The following is a 19,662-nucleotide window of genomic DNA, read 5'->3' as shown; positions in this document are numbered from 1 at the left end:
CATTTTGCTTATTTCCATTTTTTTTTCTCATAACGTAGTTAATTCTATCCTTAGAAAGTTGAAAATTGAGTGCTTTTCAGTACTCCTGGAACATGGTGCACAGGGGGCAGTACGGTTGCCGAAATGTCGGCCTCTGTGCACTGGTGTTGAACTGAGCCTCGATGACAGTGTCTTGGGTGAAGTAGAAAAGAAACGACTTTAATTGCTTTGTCGGACAAAGGCGACCACGGTAGGCTCGTGCCTTTAGAACTGTGTGTCCCCCAGGTGCGGAGTATGGGGAAGTTTTATGGGAAGGGTCTTGGGGTGTGGAGTAGGTGAGAAGGATCAGGGTGTGCGGGTCTTGCATTCTCTTTGTTCTGGAAGTCCACTCAGAAACAATTGTGTCTGGTGTCATGAAAATCTCACGATGGGTTTGTGGGTTTCTGGAGCTCAGGAGGTTATTAGAATGTTACTTTCTTCCTAGAACAAAGGAGGCTCTGGTGAGGGCAGTGAGAGTGTGTAATGGGAAGGTGATGGGCAGCTTAGCACAAAAGCAGTTGAGCAAGTTAAACAGAGGTGGGAGTTTGTCAGAGAAAAAGACAAGTTGCAGGAATTCCAAGTCAGAGTGAATCAGCAAACAGTTTCAACATCAGGAAAGCCATTTTGGAGCAGAGGCTAGTTCACTGCTTCACTACTTATCTGATGATGAAAAATTAAGTAAGTGTCAAATCATGGATGGCCTCTGTGCCATGCTAAGTGATTTGGCTGGGGAAGCATTGGAGAGTTTTAAGCAGCAGAGTGACATGCTTCGATTTGCATTTTGACAAGATCACGCTAATGATAGGAGAATGAGAAGTGGTGAGGCACTGAGCTAAGCAGGTGTAGTGGGGATGGAGGGGAAATAAAAAATCCCTGAGATTATAAAAGTGAAGAATTAAGTGGACTTGCTCAGACTGGATAAGATTCTGGGAGATACCGTTAAGGTGGGGAAGGGAAAAAAAGATGGCTATCTGGTTTTTACCTCTGATGACTAAGTGGGGGGCCGTTTACTGGGGGAAGTTGTCTTAGTTCAGGCTGCTGTAACAAAAATACCATTGACTGGGTGGCTTAAGCAGCAAACATTTATTTCTCAGTGTTCTGAAGGCTGGGAAGTCCAAGATCAAGGTGGCAGCAGATTTGATGTCTGGTGAGAGTCAGCTTCCTGGTTCACAGACCACCAGATGGCCTTACTGTCTCACAACAAAAGGGATGAGAAAGCTCTCAGTGGTGTGTCTTTTAAGAGCATGGATTCCACTCATTCCTTTTTTTTTTTTTTAATTGAAGTACAGTCAGTTACAATATGTCAGTTTCTGGTGTACAGCACAATGTCCCAGTCGTGTGTGTGTGTGTGTGTATTTATTTATTTATTTATTTATTTATTTATTTATTTATTTTCATATTATTTTTCATTAAGGGTTATTGCAAGATATTGAATCTAGTTCCCAGTGCTATACAGAAGAAATTTTTTAAATCTAATTTTATATATAGTGCCTAACATTTGCAAATCTCAAACTCCCAAATTTATCCCTTGCTACCCCATCTCCCCTGGTAGCCATAAGATTGTTTACTATGTCTGCAAGTATGTTTTATAGGTGAGTTCATTAGTGTCTTCTTTTTTTTTTTTTTAACTTTTTTTAGATTCCACATAGGAGTGATATCATATGGTATTTTTCTTTCTCTTCCTGGCTTCATTTTAGAATGACAGTCTCTAGGTCCATCCATGTTGCTGCAAATGGCATTATTTTATTCTATTCATTCTTAAAACCTATATCACCTCCCTAGGTACCATACCTTGAGAGAGAGTTCAGCATATGGATTTGGTGTGATGGGGACACAAACATTAAATTCATAATAGAAGTCTACTGAGAAAGGAGCAGAAGCACATGGAAAAAATAAAATTAATTTTATTTTGGTAATCTAAAGTTGGCTATGACTTTATTATATTCTGGTAGAAATTCCTACTATGTAATTGGATTTTACACAGACTGAAGATTAAGAAGATATTAGGTATAAGGTAGAAATTTTGGAGCTATTAGAGTGAAATGTACTTACTGAAGTCACCAGGGGAATGCCCCCAAATTCCCAGGCAGCTCTTCTAGCTGCCTCTTTTGATGTTTGTCACCATATTTATGGATTTTTTCTTTTTCATGTTGTAGATTTTGTTTATTGACAGATGTCTTAACACATCCCATCCCATTTATAATGGTTAAATGAGACAATCATATTTGCTTATTTTGCTTATATTCAGAGCCTAGAAAAGACCTTGGAACTTTGTAGGTCTCAGTAAATTTATTTCCCTTCTTTCTTTTTGTTTCTCTCTCTCTCTCTCTCTTTTTTTTTTTTTTTTTGCCTTTTTTTGAGTGAAGAGTTTGGAGACCGTATGGTAGAATCAATTTATGTTTATGTTAATTGTTTTTATAGTTCATAAATTGCTTTAATACCTTTAGTAATGAAGTATTAGCTTGCTAGGGCTGCCATAGCAAAGTCCCACAGACTGGGTGGCCAAACAGAGATTTATTTTCCACTGATCTGGAGTTTTAAAGTCTGAGCTGAAGGTGTTAGCGTGGCTGGCTTCTGCTGAGGCCTCTCTCCACGGCCTGCGGGTGGCGCTCTTCTCCCCACTAATCTTCCCTCTAAGTGGATATCAGTGTCCTAATATTCTCTTTTTATAAGGGCATCAGTCATGTTGGATTAGGACCCACCCTGATTACCTAATTTTAACTTAGTTACCTTTTTAAAGACCCTCTGTTCAAATACAGTCCCCACCTCAGGTACTGAGAGAACTTAAATGTATAAATTTTGGGGGACACAATTCAGGCCATAATAATGAAACAGAGTTATTCTTAATGACTTAGATACAGCTCAAGCAAGCAGTTTTTAAATTCTGGTAATTTCTGAAGATTCTGGTATATTCCTATGAATAAAAGTATGAGGGAAAAAAAATGTCAGAGAAACAAATGTGATTCTAAGTAATAATTATGCAGTCAAAGCCAGAGTTCTTTATGGTAGAGGGAGCTTCCAAAAGGATAATAGTTAAAAAGAGATAACTTTAAAAGATGATATCAAGAAGAAATGGGAGAGATGGCTTTATTTAAATATTTTCTAAGTTATGAATTATTATGGGAGATATTTTTAGGGATATTATTTCCCCAGTCTTTGCATAGGTCTTCAGGGAATGTCTGCATCACGCTCAGTTGAAAAAAATTTAAAGCACTGTGAATAGTTCAAAGAAGGACCCTTGTTCTCAGGCATTTCCATCTCTGGATAAGGAGTCGAAGTAGTACAAGTGAAAAGAAAAGCAAGGGTTTAATACAAAACCGTATGATTCTGTCCATAGAGGCGTTGGGATCAATGGGAAGGAAGCGTCAACGTGGGGTCTGCTAGCCTGAGTATCTCACTGAGGGTGGGGTCAGACTTGCACAGTGAAGGGTGAGTGAAGTGGAGTCGTGTGCAAAGGCAGAGAAACCAATATAAATAAAAAATGAAACTGTCTATTTGCTTCATAGCACTGATAGCAGTCTTCAGTTATTTCTTATTTTCTTTTATTGTGGTAAGAACACTTACCATGAAGTCTATCCTCATAACCAGTTTTTAAGTGTGTGATACAGTATTGTTAGTGGCACAATGTTACACAGTAGATTTGTAGAACTTACTCATTTCCTGTAACTGAAACTTCCTACCTGCTGGGCAGCAACTCCCCCTCCCTCCCATCCCCCGGCCCCTGGCAACCATCATTCTACTCTTTGCTACTAAGTGTTTGACAATTTTAGGTAGCTCATGTAAGTGAAATCATACAATATTTGTCCTTTTATGACTGGCTAATCTTACTTAGCATAATGTCCTCAGGGTTCATCCATGTTATTGCACATGGAAAAATTCCTTTTTTTAAAAAAAAATACTTTCTTTTGTTAGAGCAGTTTTAGGTTCACAGCAAAATTGAAAGGAAAATACACAGATCTCCTCCATCCCCCTCATCCTCACACATGCATAGCCTCCCTGATTATCAACATGCACTGTAAGAATATTTTATCCTTTTTTAAGGCCGAATAATATTTTGTTGTATGTACATAGCCATTTATTCAGGCATTCATCTTTTGATGGAAATATAGGTTATTTCCATACCTTTGTTATTATAAATAACGCTGCAATAAAATTGAAGTGTCAATATCATTTCAAGATCTTGACTTCAGTTATTTTGTGTATAGACCCAAAAGTGGGACTTCTGGGTCATATAGTAGTCTATTTTTAGTTTTTTGAGCAACCTCCAAACTGTTTTCAACTGTGTCATTTTACATTTCCAGCAATAGTGTACAAGAGTTTCAGTTTCTCCACATCCTTGCCAGCATTGTTATCTTTTTAAAAATTTATTTTATGATTGCCCTTCTAATACGTGTGAAGTGATACCTAATTGTCATTTTGATTTCCATTTCCCTGATGATTAGTTATATAAATGGTTTAATAATAGTAGTACTTGCTGTATAGAATTTTTGTGAAGATTAAATGAATTAATCTAGCTACAGTGTTTAGAATTGTGCATTGCACAAAATCAGATTTAGAAAAGCATGGTTATTGTTAATGTCTGTGTTATTATTGTTCTTGCAGTACCTGAAACTAGGCTTTGGTTCAGCCAAAAGATGATGGCATTTGAATGAGAATAATTGTATTTTGAAAGTAAACACTACATGGTTTACTTCACTGAGTTCAATAACCTTATTTTAACTTCTAAGTGGAAATTGATTTGGTCTTAATTGTCTTTAAGTAGATTCTAGTTGAAAAGCCTAAATTGTTCAAAGCCTTTAAAATTATGACCTTTACTTGAAATTATTTCATTACCTTAAATATTTTAATTCACTCAGCATGGGGTCTTAGGAGAACACAAGTTTTAGAGATAGAAAGACCATATATGTAAATTAGATTAAGATAGTTAATTTCTGTGAATCTCAGAATCTTCATCTATGAAATAAAAAGTGATAAAAGCATCCTTATAGTTTTGCTATGACAATTTGACATAATATAATAATAAGTGTATAATTTTCACTAGAATTCTCGCTACCTATTTTTTTTTTATCTGTGACACACTGCAGAATCTCTACTAGAAAATTAACACTCAGGACAAGTTGATAATGTACATTAATACAATTTTGGAGAAAGAAGCATAAACTGTACAAAAAATAAAAGAGATTACTATAGCTGTGAAGAATCCAGTAATGGAGAGTACCAGTGATTAAAAGTTTACACAGTTAAACAAAACTTAGAGAACAATCTTTTTTGAGGATGTTGTTTAGATATTTTGTAGGATTATGTAAAATATAGTACAGTGCTTCTATGATCATGGTTAAGTATGCAAATAATAAAATCTATATCCCATATTTATTTGCAATGTAATTTTATTTATATCATCTGTCTTTTTAAGAAAAAGAAAAATGAATGTCAAGAATCTCTAATTGGAGAGAGAGAAGGAACATTTAAACAATGAATGCACTGTGGTTTACATTTTTAAAAGTAAAAGAGATTTTGCTGTTTCCCTTAGAAACGGGGTTTGGGAATTTCACAAAAGAAATCGGAAAGCATTATAGTTTAATAGCTCTTTATTATTATTTAATAAGATGATTATCTTTTTCATAAAAAAAACCTTTTCATTTTTTATAGATAAGAAACTGTGGTGGGCAGACCAGAATTTAGCTCAGCTTGGAACCTGCAGCAAAAGAGATGGAAGAAACCCCACGGTTCTAAGAAATAAGACTTCTGGGGTTGTTCATATGAAAGTGTATGATAAAGAAGCACAGCAAGGTAAGTCACATGGTAATGAATTTGTGCCGCCTTTTGAATATATTATGTTCTTTTTTTTTCGTGTTATTTTTCTCAATTCAACAACTGAAGTTTCCTAGTTTTGTTTCTAATAAGAAAAAGTTGAGGGGAGGCAGTTTCTGCTTAATACTGTAGAAGAAATGCCTTTAACATAAGATGTATAATGAGCTTTCAAAACATTAGCAAAGCTGCCCAAGGAATCCTAATTTGTCAGGTCTTCAAAGAGGTGTGATCGAGTTCTCAATTTAAAAATATAAGAAGAAGAAAAAAAATCCAAGCAAAATACATTTAATGTATAATTAAGTCCAGAAATTGAATTAAGTGGGGACTTCAAATGGACTATGTTGATGCAAGAATTTCACAACCAAAAAGCCCTACGTTGTTTGGCTCTAAGCATTTTGCTTTTTTGTTTTTGCTTGTCCAAATGGTGTGCAGTGAAATGGAGTGAGAGGACTAACAGATGGTTTACATAGGTGGACTTGTCACGTTGCCCAAATGGCAATTAGAGATGCCAGCCAGTACAGCCCTGCACCTGCTCGTCTTTTCTTAGTTTTTGGTTCATGATCCATGACATCGGCAGAACTCACTTCCTGGGAGATTTTTTTTTTTCTGTATTCTACTCTTTCATTTTAACCTCTGCCATGAGAATCTTTCACTTCAGATCCATTTTTTCCTTAGGAAATAATTTCAAAAAAACTTAAAAGGGTTCTTATCTAAAAGATTTGGGCATGTAGACCAATGCCGATAAGAGTAGAGATAAGAATCGTGAACCAACGGGATCACTAATTCTGAAGACAGGTGACAACAGCCAAGCAGGCAGGATTTATTGGAGATTCTAACTGAGAACTGTACCGGCACATCAAGAGACAAAATGAAGACCAGATTCAAGGTTGCCTTTCCTGAAAAGGCAGATGGGCCAGATTTTGGCCTGGAATCCTTTCTTGCCAGGAGAAGCAGGACATGTATATCTTTTTCATGAAAAAAAAAATTTTTTTTTAAAGAGAAAAGAATTGCTTCATAAAATAATCTGAACTGATTACTGAGATCCTTTAATGGTTGGGAAGGCCCTGACACCCAAACACTTATACATAAATCTGTATTTGTTCTCTGACTTTTTTTTTTTGGGGGGTCATTGTCTATAATGATGAACATAGGTATTTCCACTAGGAATTATGTAATAGAAAATTTTCTGTGTCGAAATAAGTTTACTGGCATTCATGTCATGGAAAATACACGATATAATTGGGAATAAAACACTGCTACTCAATAAATAAAATATGGCATTTTTGTAGATTTCAAAACAATGTATTTGTTAAGTGTAGAAACTTACAGTACTCTGATAAACTTTGGTTCATAGTCCATACAGAATGAGATTATATCTGAAAACACACATTACAGAAAACAACAAAGAGAAAGAGATTACATTTACAAATGTCTTCTTAAAAAATATACATATATATTCACTCCTTCAAAACGTGAACAAACATACTTTGAAATTGTAAAGTAACACAATATGTCGAATTTTTCCAGATACAGTTCCAATAAAGTTTCCCGAAGAAAAAATTTCGTATATTATGCTTGACTGACATTGTTCATGTTAACAGGATTCCCCTCTCCTTTAAGGGTTTTATCCCACAGGTGCAGTTGAGGTTTCTTCACACTGTGAAAGTAGCACCAAACTGACAATGATGCCGGGCACTTAGAAATTAATGGTGTAACGTGAATATGTTTAAAATGCAGGGCGAATACTGTTTTCACTAGAAAACTATGCTGATAAAAGCATCTGTATTAAAGACAATCCCATTAACAGAGTCACAGCAGGTAGCTTAAAAGCTTCATTAGTATGAAATATGAGCAATTTAGGGCTATTTAAGGTGTTAACATTACTACCACTTTGGATTTCAAAGTACAATTAGCCACTTCATTTATCATTTTTGACATAGATCACCAGAGAGCTGAGACTTCTCTTAGTCAAGTGGACTTTCTAGTTTCACTAGAAAATTAAGGAATGAAGTTTGAACATCAATGTCATTACAAAATATTAAGCCAAGCCAGTATTTCTAATGTCCTAGTCACTACCCTACCTAAGTTATCACTTTTTAAAAATCATTCTAATATTTTTCTACGTCAAATCTATATTTAATAGGCAAAAATACTTCTTAAAATAATGACTCATTTTATTTTATTTTATTTTATTTTACTTTTTCTTTTTCACTGTCATTTTCCCTTAGGGATTAAACAAATGATATGATATTGTTGTACAACACAATTGTTAACACAGTTAATTTGATTATTTAAAAATATAATACACTATATTTCTATTGTTACAATTATGTTTCAAAATACATGCACAGTCTCGGAAGCTCCTTTTTCTTCTTTTTTTCACATATTTTTTATATTAGCACGGTTATATAACCCCTCCTTTTCTCTTGCTTTTATAAATCATTCATTCTCTAATCCATTTTTCTTTACTTCTTCAATTCCCTTGTTTTCCCTACTTCAGACTTTATAATTAAGCATCACTTGTCAATCTCTTCCCAGGTTTTCAATCTTCAGTGGTAGTTGAAATAAATCTGTGTCCACCTGCGTATCTCTATAGATTTGGCAGTGTGTTGATATGCACTCACATGCTTTCTATAAAATGAAATATGAACTTGGTCAGTAAAGAATTATTGTAGATCTGTAAATATAATGGTCTCATTATTAAAATAATCATAGATCTGAATTCTAAGTCAGCTTGGATAAAGGGGGAATAAATCAGTTAATCTCCATTAGTTTATGTAAGAGATAAAGGTAAACGTTTCAAAAGTTCAGGGCAACTCACATTCTCGTACATGGACCTACATAAGAACAACTGGCGTTTATAGGAAATGAGCAGAGAATGTGGTAGATCTCCTGATGAGAAATCTCCCCAGTTGAGTGTGTTTCACACTTCAAAAATGACAGAGCTTGTGACAGGTTCAATTCAACAATTAAATCCCATCAGACTGTCTTGAATTCAGCAGATGAGAAATAATGAGCTACCTTGGAATTTTGAATTTTTCATAGAGCACTATTGATATATAGCTTTCATCGTGCTTTGTAATTCTCACTGGATTTACTGCACTTCATATCAGAGTCTGAACATCCAGTAAATGGCACTGCATGTCCTAGAATAATAAAAATGTAAAAATGAGATATTTAATAACTTGTTGGATAAGATTGTAAATTACTTAACTTTATGCTACCATCTTTAATTAGCACATGGGGCCTAGTAAATTCAATAGAACATCTTATAGAATACGTACTTGTGATTACCTGACTAATATTTGTCATTGCTACTACTCAGGCATAAAGAAAATTAATATGCCAGTTAAATAGATGACTCCTACGGGTGTTTTTTAAATCTATTTTGGGAGAATTATGTTCCTTGGAATGGCAAAATGTATTTCCTTGCTTTGAAAAAAATAATTGTATATATACACATACATATATGTGTGTGTGTGTGTATATACACGTATTTATATGTATATATGTACCTTCTTACTTCAAATGGCATATTCTTTGAGTTGAGTCAGTAATATAATTCAACAGGTACTTATTTGATACATTTGGATAAAGTATTCTTGAAAAGATAGTAACTGTAGAGTGGAAGTGAAATTTAGAAGTCAGAAAAGAAATTTCCTGGTTTCTGTGATGTAAAATATTATAGAAGCCTTTGACCAGATTCTGACACACCAGTTTCCTTTTGCTTTTCTGTAACTCTCAACCCTCTCACACATCTTCCTTTCCTTAAAGAATTATTTATTTTTTGTAATTTATTTTTATTGAGATATAATTGACAGATAACATTTTGTAAGTTTAAGAGTAAGTATGTGTTGATTTGATGTGTTAATATATTGCAGTATGATTGCCACTACAGTGCTAGCTATTATCACATAATTATCATTTCTTTTTTCGGTGGGAACAATTAAGATCGAATCTCTTAGCAACTTCGAGTTGTATTCAAATTGTATTCAAAGTTAAACTGACACTGTACATTGATTATAGTATTGTTGTCTGTAATCACTATGACATGTATTCTTTTGGAAGGACAGACTTCAACCGTAATCTGCTACTTCAAATTATTTCAGAGAATTTAAAATGTGATACTAACCAGTATGAAATGGCTGTATTTATAAATTAACAATAGCATAAATATTTATTCTAATTATTGATGTTGAGTGGTATTCTCTTTAGTTTTATTGAATTTCATTTTTCTTTCTGTTTGTTTTTCTTCTATGCAGGCAGCAATTCCTGCCAACTAAATAATGGTGGATGTTCTCAGCTTTGTCTACCAACATCTGAAACTACAAGGACCTGTATGTGTACAGTGGGATATTATCTCCAAAAGAACCGCATGTCATGTCAAGGTATGAGGTTTTTGACAAATCTTAGTTCTGATGCATTTACTTCATCCAGGCAGGTTTTAGGCAACTAAAGTCAGTTAACAATGAGAAACAAAAAACGTTAGCTTGTTATTAGGACAGCAGTACACTACTTGGTCTCATATGTGTGTGATTTTTAATGTACCTGAAATAATTTATATATCACATTCTCCTAAAACTTCCTAATTTTTTAGTTATTTTTAGAAACTACAGTTTGTTATCAAACTTTTAACCAAATCCAGTAGAAGCTACCTTGAACTTCAACAGGCAAAAGTTGAAGTAAAAACAGTGGTTGATTGTTTGCAATTACCGTCCAATTTGAATGTGGTTGTATTTACTTTCTTTCAAGTATTTAAGAGCCAGTACCAGAGAAGATATTAGTTCTCAGGAGTGCTTAACTGAAAGAGAAGAGCGCTGCATAAGAACTGGAACCTAAAAAAATCTGTCTTCCTATTTCTTATTTATAGACTACTTCTGAGAGCTTTGGTTCTTGAGTGATCTTTCTATCCAGTAATCACAGCTTAATTTTTTTTTAATTTTCAATCTTATATGAGAAATTTATATGTCAATATTATCATCTTTTATTTTAAATCAAATGTTTGTGTGGCAGTTTTATGTCTGTATAAACACTTTCTAATCTATTAGAAACATTTATAAACCTCAGTGTGCAGACTTACAGTAGTCAGCATAGATAGATATGCTTGTTTTAGGACAGACTTTTGCTGCTGGAAAAGCAAGATAATAGGAAAAAATAAGCATTTGGTGTGTTTTTTGTGTTCAAAATGATTTAAGAAGTCTAACTATTACAAAATACAGTGATACAGTTATCTAAAATCATATCTAAAATCAAAGCTTATTATCGTACTTAAGCAAAGAGGTGTTTTGGATTTAGAGACGAGGGAGTGAATTTTAGTTCTATGGCTAGGTCTGCTTCCAAGAATTACCTATCTTAGCATTTATGAAAGTTTGGTTCCTAAACTGTTAGCATCATCACTTTCTGGGAATTTTTAGAAATTGACATTATCAACCAGTCCTCCAGAAGGTTCTCAAATATGAAAGCTACTCATTTACTTACCTTTCAATTAGTCAGAAGTGTAGTTTGCAATATAAAAAAGGCTAAGAAATATTTTTATGAAAGAAATTAAGATTGTTAGAAATAATGCTAATGGAATGATTTTTGTTCATTTATTGGTTTATTGAAATATAGTTGACATACAATAGTATGTTAGTTTCGGGTATACAAAATAGTGATTAGACATTTAAATAATTGCAAAATGATCACAACAAATCTAATAACTAACTGTCTCCATACAAAGCTATTCAGTAACTTTGACAATATTCCCCATACGGTAATACATCCCCATGACGTATTTATTTTATAACCAGAAGGTTGTACCTCTTAATTCGTATAACTTATTTCAACCACCACCCTCCACCCCACCACCTTCTGGCAACAACCTGTTAGTTCTCTGTATTTATGAATCTGTTTTTGTTTTGTTTGTTTTTAAGATTCTACATGTAAGTGAAATCATATGGTATTTGACTTTTCTCTGTCTGATTTATTTCACTTAGCGTAATATTCTCTAGATCCATCCATGTCACAAGTGGCAAGATTCATTCTTAATCTTTTTTTTGGCTTATACTCCATTGTGTATGTATGCATCTGAATGTATATGTGTGTGTGTGTGTAATATTTTCTTTATCCGTTTATCTATCTGTGGATCCTTACTTTCCTTCTGTATCTTGGCTATTGTAAATAATGCTACAATGAACATAGAGGTGCATATAATTTTTCAAGTTAGTGTTTTTGTTTTCTTCACATAAGTACCCAGATGTGACATTGCTCGCTCATTTTGTAGTTCTGTTTTAAATTTTTGAGGAAACTCTATACTGCATTTCATAGGGTGGTATCAGTTTAATTCCACCAACAATGCATAAGGATTTCCCTTTGTCCACGTCCTCATCAACATTTGGTATTTGTCTTTTTGATACTAGCCACTCTGACAGGTGTGACGTAATATTTCATTGTGGTTTTGATTTTCATTTTCATGATGATTAGTGATGTTGAGCACCTTTTCATGTACCTTTTGGCCATCTGTATGTCTTTGGAGAAATGTTTATTCAGATTCTCTGTCCATTTTTTAATTGGATTGTTGGAAGAATTTTTTGTTTTGTTTTGTTTTAGTTTTTTGTTTTGTTTGGATACAAAATCATCCTCGCACCCCTGGCATAAATACTATTTGATCATGGTTTATGATCCTTTCAATGTGTTGTTGAATTTGGTTTGATAATACTTGTTGAGAATTTTTACATCTATATTCATCAGTGATAATGGCCTGTCATTTTCTTTTTTGTGGCGTCTCTGTCTGGTTTTGGAATTAGGGTGATTCTGTCCTCATAGAATGAACTTGGAGGTGTTTCTTCCTCTTAAATTTGTTTGGAATAGTTGAGAAGGATCCCAAGATTCCAAAAGTGGCTACTGCCAGTGTCTCAGGCCCCAGGAGGCTTCCCAGCTGCCTCCTGCCTCTCCAGGATGCTCTCCAAGATCAGCAAGTGAATCTGACCCAGGCAGCTTTCAAACTACTGTCTCTGAGCTGGAGTTTGGAATATGTGAGATTTTGTGCGCACTCCCTAAGAGAGGAGCCTATTTGCTATATGTCCAAACTGGTTTTCCCAAACATATGTCCAACTGGTTTTCAAAGCCCAACTTTCTGGAACCCATCTTTCCAGTGCAGGACCCTCAGACTGGGGAGCCCTGTGTGGGGCTTGTGCCCCTCACTCCTCTGGTAGGACCTCTGTGGTTGTGACTTCTCTCCTGTTTGTGGGTCACTGGCCTGGGTGTGTGTGTCCTCATTAGACCATGTCTTTGCCCTTCCTACACATCTTCTTGTAGCTCCTTCTTTATACTCTTATTTGTGGAAAATCTTTTCCGTTAGCCTTCAGATTGTTCTCAAAGACAGTTGCCCGGTAAGTAGTTGTAATTTTGGTGTACCCACGGGAGGAAGTAAGTTCCAAGTCTTTTTTCTCTACTCTGCCATCTTGATCCTTGCTTTTGCTACTGGAATGATTTTAGTGTTAAATATTTATATGGGGCTTTTTTTTTTTAATTTAGGTATAGAGTCATTTCTTATGTACTCTGTTCATGAAGGAATCAGAGGAATACCTCTAGAGCCAAGCGACAAAATGGATGCTTTGATGCCTATATCAGGAACTTCATTTGCTGTGGGAATAGATTTCCATGCAGGTAAATAGCTTTTCATTTATGATTTATGTATGATGTTTTTGCTTGATTTATTAAACATGATGGAAATATAACCTTTCCATCAGTATATTGATAGTCAAGATGAGGAAAAAGAAAGCAAATTAGGAGTGAATTTTTAAGCCTAACACAAGTCGTTTTAAATGTGTTTTGTCTGAAAAAAATTAAGTAAACTTTTCCTAACTTACAGCATCTGAAGTACAAGGGCATTAAAATACCATAATTGGCATTTGGTTGCTTCATTTTTATTTTTATCCTTTTTTGTTATTTTTCAAATGATACTTTTATATAACTATAAATATTAAAAACATATAGAGCATTTTGATTTATTATGTACTTAAACCTAATCTTATTTAAAATAATTTCAGGATGTGATTATCCTAATACAGGTAGTAGCAAATGAAGCTCACATAATGGGAACAATCATGAATGCTGAGCCATTACTTTTGAATACAGTAGCTATCATTTCAAAGTCAGAATTTTGCCTTATCTTGTTTTAGCAGACAGTGAAAGAAAGCAGACTGGATGCTATCATTTTGCTGTGGCTAGTGAAAATGTGTGATTGGGAATTGATGGTAGAAACTTAAATTTATTGAAGTAAAGAAGTTTTTGTGCTAATTGGTGAATTCAGATATAGCATAAGCATCAGATATGCTTCTCTCATAAATATTCATATTTATTTTTCTACACTTGAGGGATTAAACTTATAAAAACAAATTTCTCCATCTCTCATCCAACTAAATCATATACATTCTGAATTAATGTTTCAGTGGTGAAGATGTATATGCATGTTCTAGGGTTTTTTTTAATATTTGTAAAGATTTAATTTTATCTAATGTTAAAAAGATAGTTCTTTGGTTTGTAGTCTGTTAAAAAATCTTCAAGCATCAGCACGTGGGTTTCTTGTAGTATGCCTGTTTTGTCCATCAGCTCTAACACATTGTCTTCAATCATGTGTTAATGAAATTTCTTGCTACAAATTAATGAACTACTGGGGATTTTCACAAATGGTTCAAAGATGACTTTTCTTAAGCAAATTATTTGCATCAAATATTTGGAGTCACACGGAGGCAAATTTCCTGTGTCTTTTTAAAGGGCTTTTTCCAAAAGGAAATATAAACAAATAACAGCATATTTTATTGAGCAATATGTTAATTTTGCCAAAATCAGTGTGATTTTTGATCAAACTTCATTATTTGTGGAGGGCTCACTATGCTACCATGCATAATCTACCCTGCCTCTTCTTTATATGCATATTATTCCTTAGAATTTTATTATATAGGATCTAGTAGATTCACAACTAAGAAAAACTTGAACTTCTTGAAAAGATTTTATATATATACGAATATATTTTTACTAAGTACATATAATCCCTTATTTTAGTTGGTGTCACAGAGTTGACTTTTTTAAGACTCCAAAGTGATTTTTCAAAGCATTTGATAAATTTCCAAATACAATGATCAAATTAGCAATTTGGTCAAATATCCTGATTAGATCATCGGTAAATCTCTTGTTCCTTAAGGGTACACTGATTATTTGTGTGGGTTGAATTCATTCTCTGAGGTTTTATATTGGCACTTAAATGGTCAAACTTCTTACAGTATGCCATGAGGGGTGATAATTTTATTCGCAGAAAATAGTACTTTCCCTGTTCCTAAATTCTTAGTAATTATTAATAGTTTATAATAAACTTATTTTAAATTAAAGCAGTTTTTCAATACAGCAATTACTGGTTATTAGTTAAAGCTTTGTGTTCTTCATATTATACCTGACATATTTTTAAATTACGTTCTTAGAAATTATATAAATGTAAAAAGATGTAAGCATATGGAATAGTCACATGAAATTTGAATGTTCAAGAGTCTATTAAAGTTCCTATTGTTAATCAGAAAGCAGCAGTAGGAAACTTGCTTTGAAGTCAAAGAGGGCTGAGACCCAGGTGCCAGTAAAACAAATGGTGGGAGGAGGCCAGGCTTTTGTAACAGACAGCTTGGATTTTAACCTCAGTTTAACCACTTACTAGTTTTATGGGCTTGGTTACATTATTTAATTTTTCTGAGGCTTGGTTTCTTCACTTTTGGGGGTTTGAGATATTTAGTAGATCAATGTATGCTAATATTTGGCATAGTGTCTAATAACCATATGTGCTCAGAAAATAGTAACAATATCTAATAACGGATAGTAATAAGTTGTAGAAATTAGCATATGTGGTATATGTTTACAAACATGCCCTGCAAGCTGTATTTAAACTCCTGACTAGCAAAAATCTTGTTTTCTGTTTGCTGATGGTACTATTTTTCTATTCAGTTATCTGCCTAGAGTAATAGTTGTTTCTTAACTTCTTGGTGACAGAAGGAATAGGTTAGTAAATGTCTCTAGAGAAGATGAACTTACCACTAATAACAATGATGATGAATAGTGTGTACAGCAGATATTTAAAGATTAAATAGATTAAATAACATCGTCAGCCACTTGAAGTCATTAACTGTGAACCTGGGAGGCTGGCAGACAGTGCTTGGACAGTAAACCAACTGAAACACAGATGATGGTGCTGGTGGTGCGCTATCGAGAGTTCTCAGCCATGTCTCTGTGTACTTTTTGTGCTTCTGTCTGCTGTGCAGTCTGTTCCTTCATTGATTGTGTTTTATAAAAGTGTATCAGGATCAGAATGTGTCAGCAGCATAATTTATAATATCATTATAGACAGCATGCAAGCTCTGTGACTTCGTTGAGTAAAACTACTTCAGGGAGGAAGGAGGGAAAAGAACTGGTTGCTCCAGAGAGATAGGGAAAACAGTTTTTGGTGCCAACCCCTAATTTTTTTCCCACCGAGGCCTTTATAACGTGATTAAAGGTTCTTCCTCTGTTAGTTGCCTTCGCAGGCATTCTATTTTCTCTTCTTTCATTAATTGTGTTCACCTCAGGGACATAATCTCTACTTTTAGAATCAGTCAAAGGTAAAGATGTCAAAATGCCAGGGCACAGTTGCCCCTTATTCTTAACATAGCAAGGAAATGGTGTGAGGGAGGAACACTTGTCAAACATGACTATCCTTATTTATGTAATATCATTTCGTTACCACAATCTGCAGGGTTAAACATACATCCAGACCTGTCCATTCCACAAGGATAAACAGATCTGAATCTTGCTGGGTTTGGGTTCTAATGAATTAAAGTTTTCTACAGTGAAAGAATTTCTTTCACCAGATGAAGCAGTTCTGGAGACTTTCCAGAGAAGAAAGAAGATCCTCTGGCTATTTTAAAATGTTCAAAGCATTCTTATCACTTCACTGGAAAAGTCCCATTCTACTGGAAAAAAAGCACTAAGCTTTGAAAATCTTGGCCTGCTGAGTGATGTTCCTCCTGATGAATGAATACTGCATTTGATGTTTTGAAAGATATATTTTAGTTAGGGGAGAAGTCCTCAAAACATAGCTCACGGCTCCAGGTAGTGCTGTGATCTTCAGTCAGCGATGCTCAATTTAGTGTCTCCCCTCCCACCTTGGAGGTGTTTGTGACTTTTTCATAATAATCACGTGATAGGATATTATTTAAATAGAGGTCATTCTACTCAGGGAATGATTGTTTACTGACATCTTCAAGCTTATATTCTTTTTTCATCTTTTTGTTCAAATTTGAGTTTTCCACCTCAGGGTTAACAAAGGTGGGTTCCTATCTGCTAGGTGTAGAACATCACAGCTAAGTTGCTGCGGAGGATAAAGATAAACAAGGAATAGTTTCTGAGGGTGCACGAACGGAAAATCTGTAGGGATTTTTTTTTTTAAAGAGAAGATCAAAGCTCCATTACTTGAATGTCATTGTTTGACTCTATGGGTAATATTCTAGCTTTTTTACACAATCTCATAGTGATCTGGCTGTTAAGACAATAAAAAAAAAAAACTGAGGAAACATGTCATTATACATCTGTTAAAACCCATAGAATGTGCAGCACCAAAAGTAAACCCCAGTGTAAACTTTAGATCCTAATATAAACTATGGGCATGTCAGTGAACATACATTACTTATAGCAAGTGTACCATTCTAGTACGAGATGTTGATAGTGGAGGAGGTTGTGACTATAGGAAAGGAAATGGTATACGGGAACTCCTGCTTAATTTTGCTGTGCATCTAAAACTGCTCTAAAAAATCAGATCTGTTAAAAAAAAAAAAAGCAACACTGAAGGAAAATATGTGACAAAATATTGTTGCCATATTTACACAGTTGAATGTTATCTATTTACAAGAAAGATCGGCTCCTTAATAGTCCCACAACGTTTACGTGTGTCTTTGAATGTTAGAATTAGAAAGAACATTCGGATACCATCTAGTAGATTTCCTCACGTTATAGATTAGGAAACTGGAACCCAGAGAGATCAAGGGGCCGTATAGTAATGGAGTGTCCAATTTTTAATTCTTTACACTATGCCATCTTGCATTTGTAACCACTTAAACACAATTTTATTAAGACTATTCTTGGCATTACCTGATGAAACTATATTGCACTTCTGCAAATTTGTGCTGGTAGAAGGCCGTGTTTCATTTTGATTTATTTACCAAATCATGTGATTTTAAACCCATTTCATAATGGAAGCAGGTGGCACTCAAGTGAGTCTCTTTTTTCTATGCCTGGAGGCTTAGAAAACAGCCCTTTACAAAATTTTTCTAGTAATCACTCTGTCACCAACCAAGGCCAAAGAAGAATTACAGAAAGAACTCTTTTTGTGTCAGTAACAGCAATAGCTTAAGAAATACAATACTGTTGCTTTGAGACATTTCTTCAATTTTATGAAAACCATTTCCTTGGCTACAAAGTGAATTTTTAGGGCTGGTACAATTTCTTTTTATTCTTGTGACGGTTAACCAATATTGCTTTGTGATTTCAAACTTGTTTCGGGACTCTATTTTCGAATCATGTGAACAGTTAGTATGTATTGTAGGTGGTCGAGTCCAGTGTATCTTTCAAGATGTAAAGTACTATCACAAGGAAACAAAAACTTTCCAACACTACTGGGAAACAAATACCATCACCATACATAGAATAAGTCGTTACAGGTTAAACAAATTACTGGAAATATTTCACAAAGCCTTTTTGGATATTTTCCAAATTCAAAACAGAAAGGAAGGAAGGAAGGGAAGGAGGAAGGGACGAGGGGAGGGAGGAAGAGAGAGAAAGAAAGTAAGAAAGAGAAGCTTCTATTAGGCATCTGGATTCCTCAGTAGGTTACCTGAAACCAAAATCCCAGAAGATACACAGTGATGACTTACTATGATAAAATCTTTGGTCAGCTTATTTGGGACATCGTATTCTCTCAGTAAAGACATGTGCAGACAGTATTTTTATGGATAGGTCAATCTTTCAGATGTTTTTCAAATTATGTCATACTGTGACTCTTAGACAATAGACCTGTACCTATTTATTTATGGAAACTCGGCGCTGGATATGCTGCCAGTTCAGATGATCATGTAGAGGCTTCCTTTAGCTTAGGTACATTGATACCATTACTATTAAGTGTAACTTTAACCTTGAAAAAGTGTATTTCCCTCATTTTAAGAAAACCAAGGACATATTAGTCCATTTTTCTTTTTCATTAGAAAATAAAAGCTATGATTCAACAGCTGAGACTGTTGGCCATTAGTTTTTAATCAAGTAGATAATTTTCTAGTTAATAGAGGAGATGGGGAGTTATTTAATTGATTTTTGGACTGGTCATAAGCAATGGATTGATCTTTAATGCTTTCTTACCATTTGGCCTTATTCTTAGCCAGAGGCAGTAAACAGTAAGTGGTTCCTTTGGGGCACTTGGAAGGAAAAAATAACTAATTATTTCTATAAGTTTCTTATTATTTTTAGAACAGAGACTTGGCTAAAGTAGAAAGCCTAGAAATGGAACTAATCACTGACAGGTGGGTTAGGAAGAGAAGGTTTGAAGGAGGAAGAAATTAAAATAACATTATCAGAAACCCTTAATATTTATTAAGCACTTATCATATTGCAGGAATAACATTTGGGACATGTTATATATTTATTCAATTTTAATCATCAAAATAATATATTGGGGAAGATGGTGTTTTTAACAGTGAAGAAACTGGGTTTGGAAATGAGATACGGATGCAGAGGAGAGTTGGTTGCTTTGGGACGCCCAAATTAAATTCTGCACTAAGGATTCACATT

General features: G+C 34.4%; 1 protein-coding gene across 1 annotated transcript in view; it reads left to right on the top strand.

Moving 5' to 3' along the window:
- The window catches only part of LOC140696538 (low-density lipoprotein receptor-related protein 1B-like), a 298,018-nt gene that overhangs the window by 222,947 nt on the left and 55,409 nt on the right, over positions 1 to 19,662 (top strand). Inside the window, exons 24-26 of the mRNA XM_072962066.1 lie at positions 5,668 to 5,808; positions 10,092 to 10,217; positions 13,345 to 13,476. Of these exons, the coding sequence (XP_072818167.1) occupies positions 5,668 to 5,808; positions 10,092 to 10,217; positions 13,345 to 13,476 (399 nt within the window). The remainder of the gene's footprint in view (positions 1 to 5,667; positions 5,809 to 10,091; positions 10,218 to 13,344; positions 13,477 to 19,662) is intronic.

Source organism: Vicugna pacos, chromosome 5, assembly GCF_048564905.1.
Source record: "Vicugna pacos chromosome 5, VicPac4, whole genome shotgun sequence".
NCBI classification, from domain to species: Eukaryota; Metazoa; Chordata; class Mammalia; order Artiodactyla; family Camelidae; genus Vicugna; species Vicugna pacos.
This window is presented reverse-complemented; position numbering and strand designations above follow the sequence as displayed.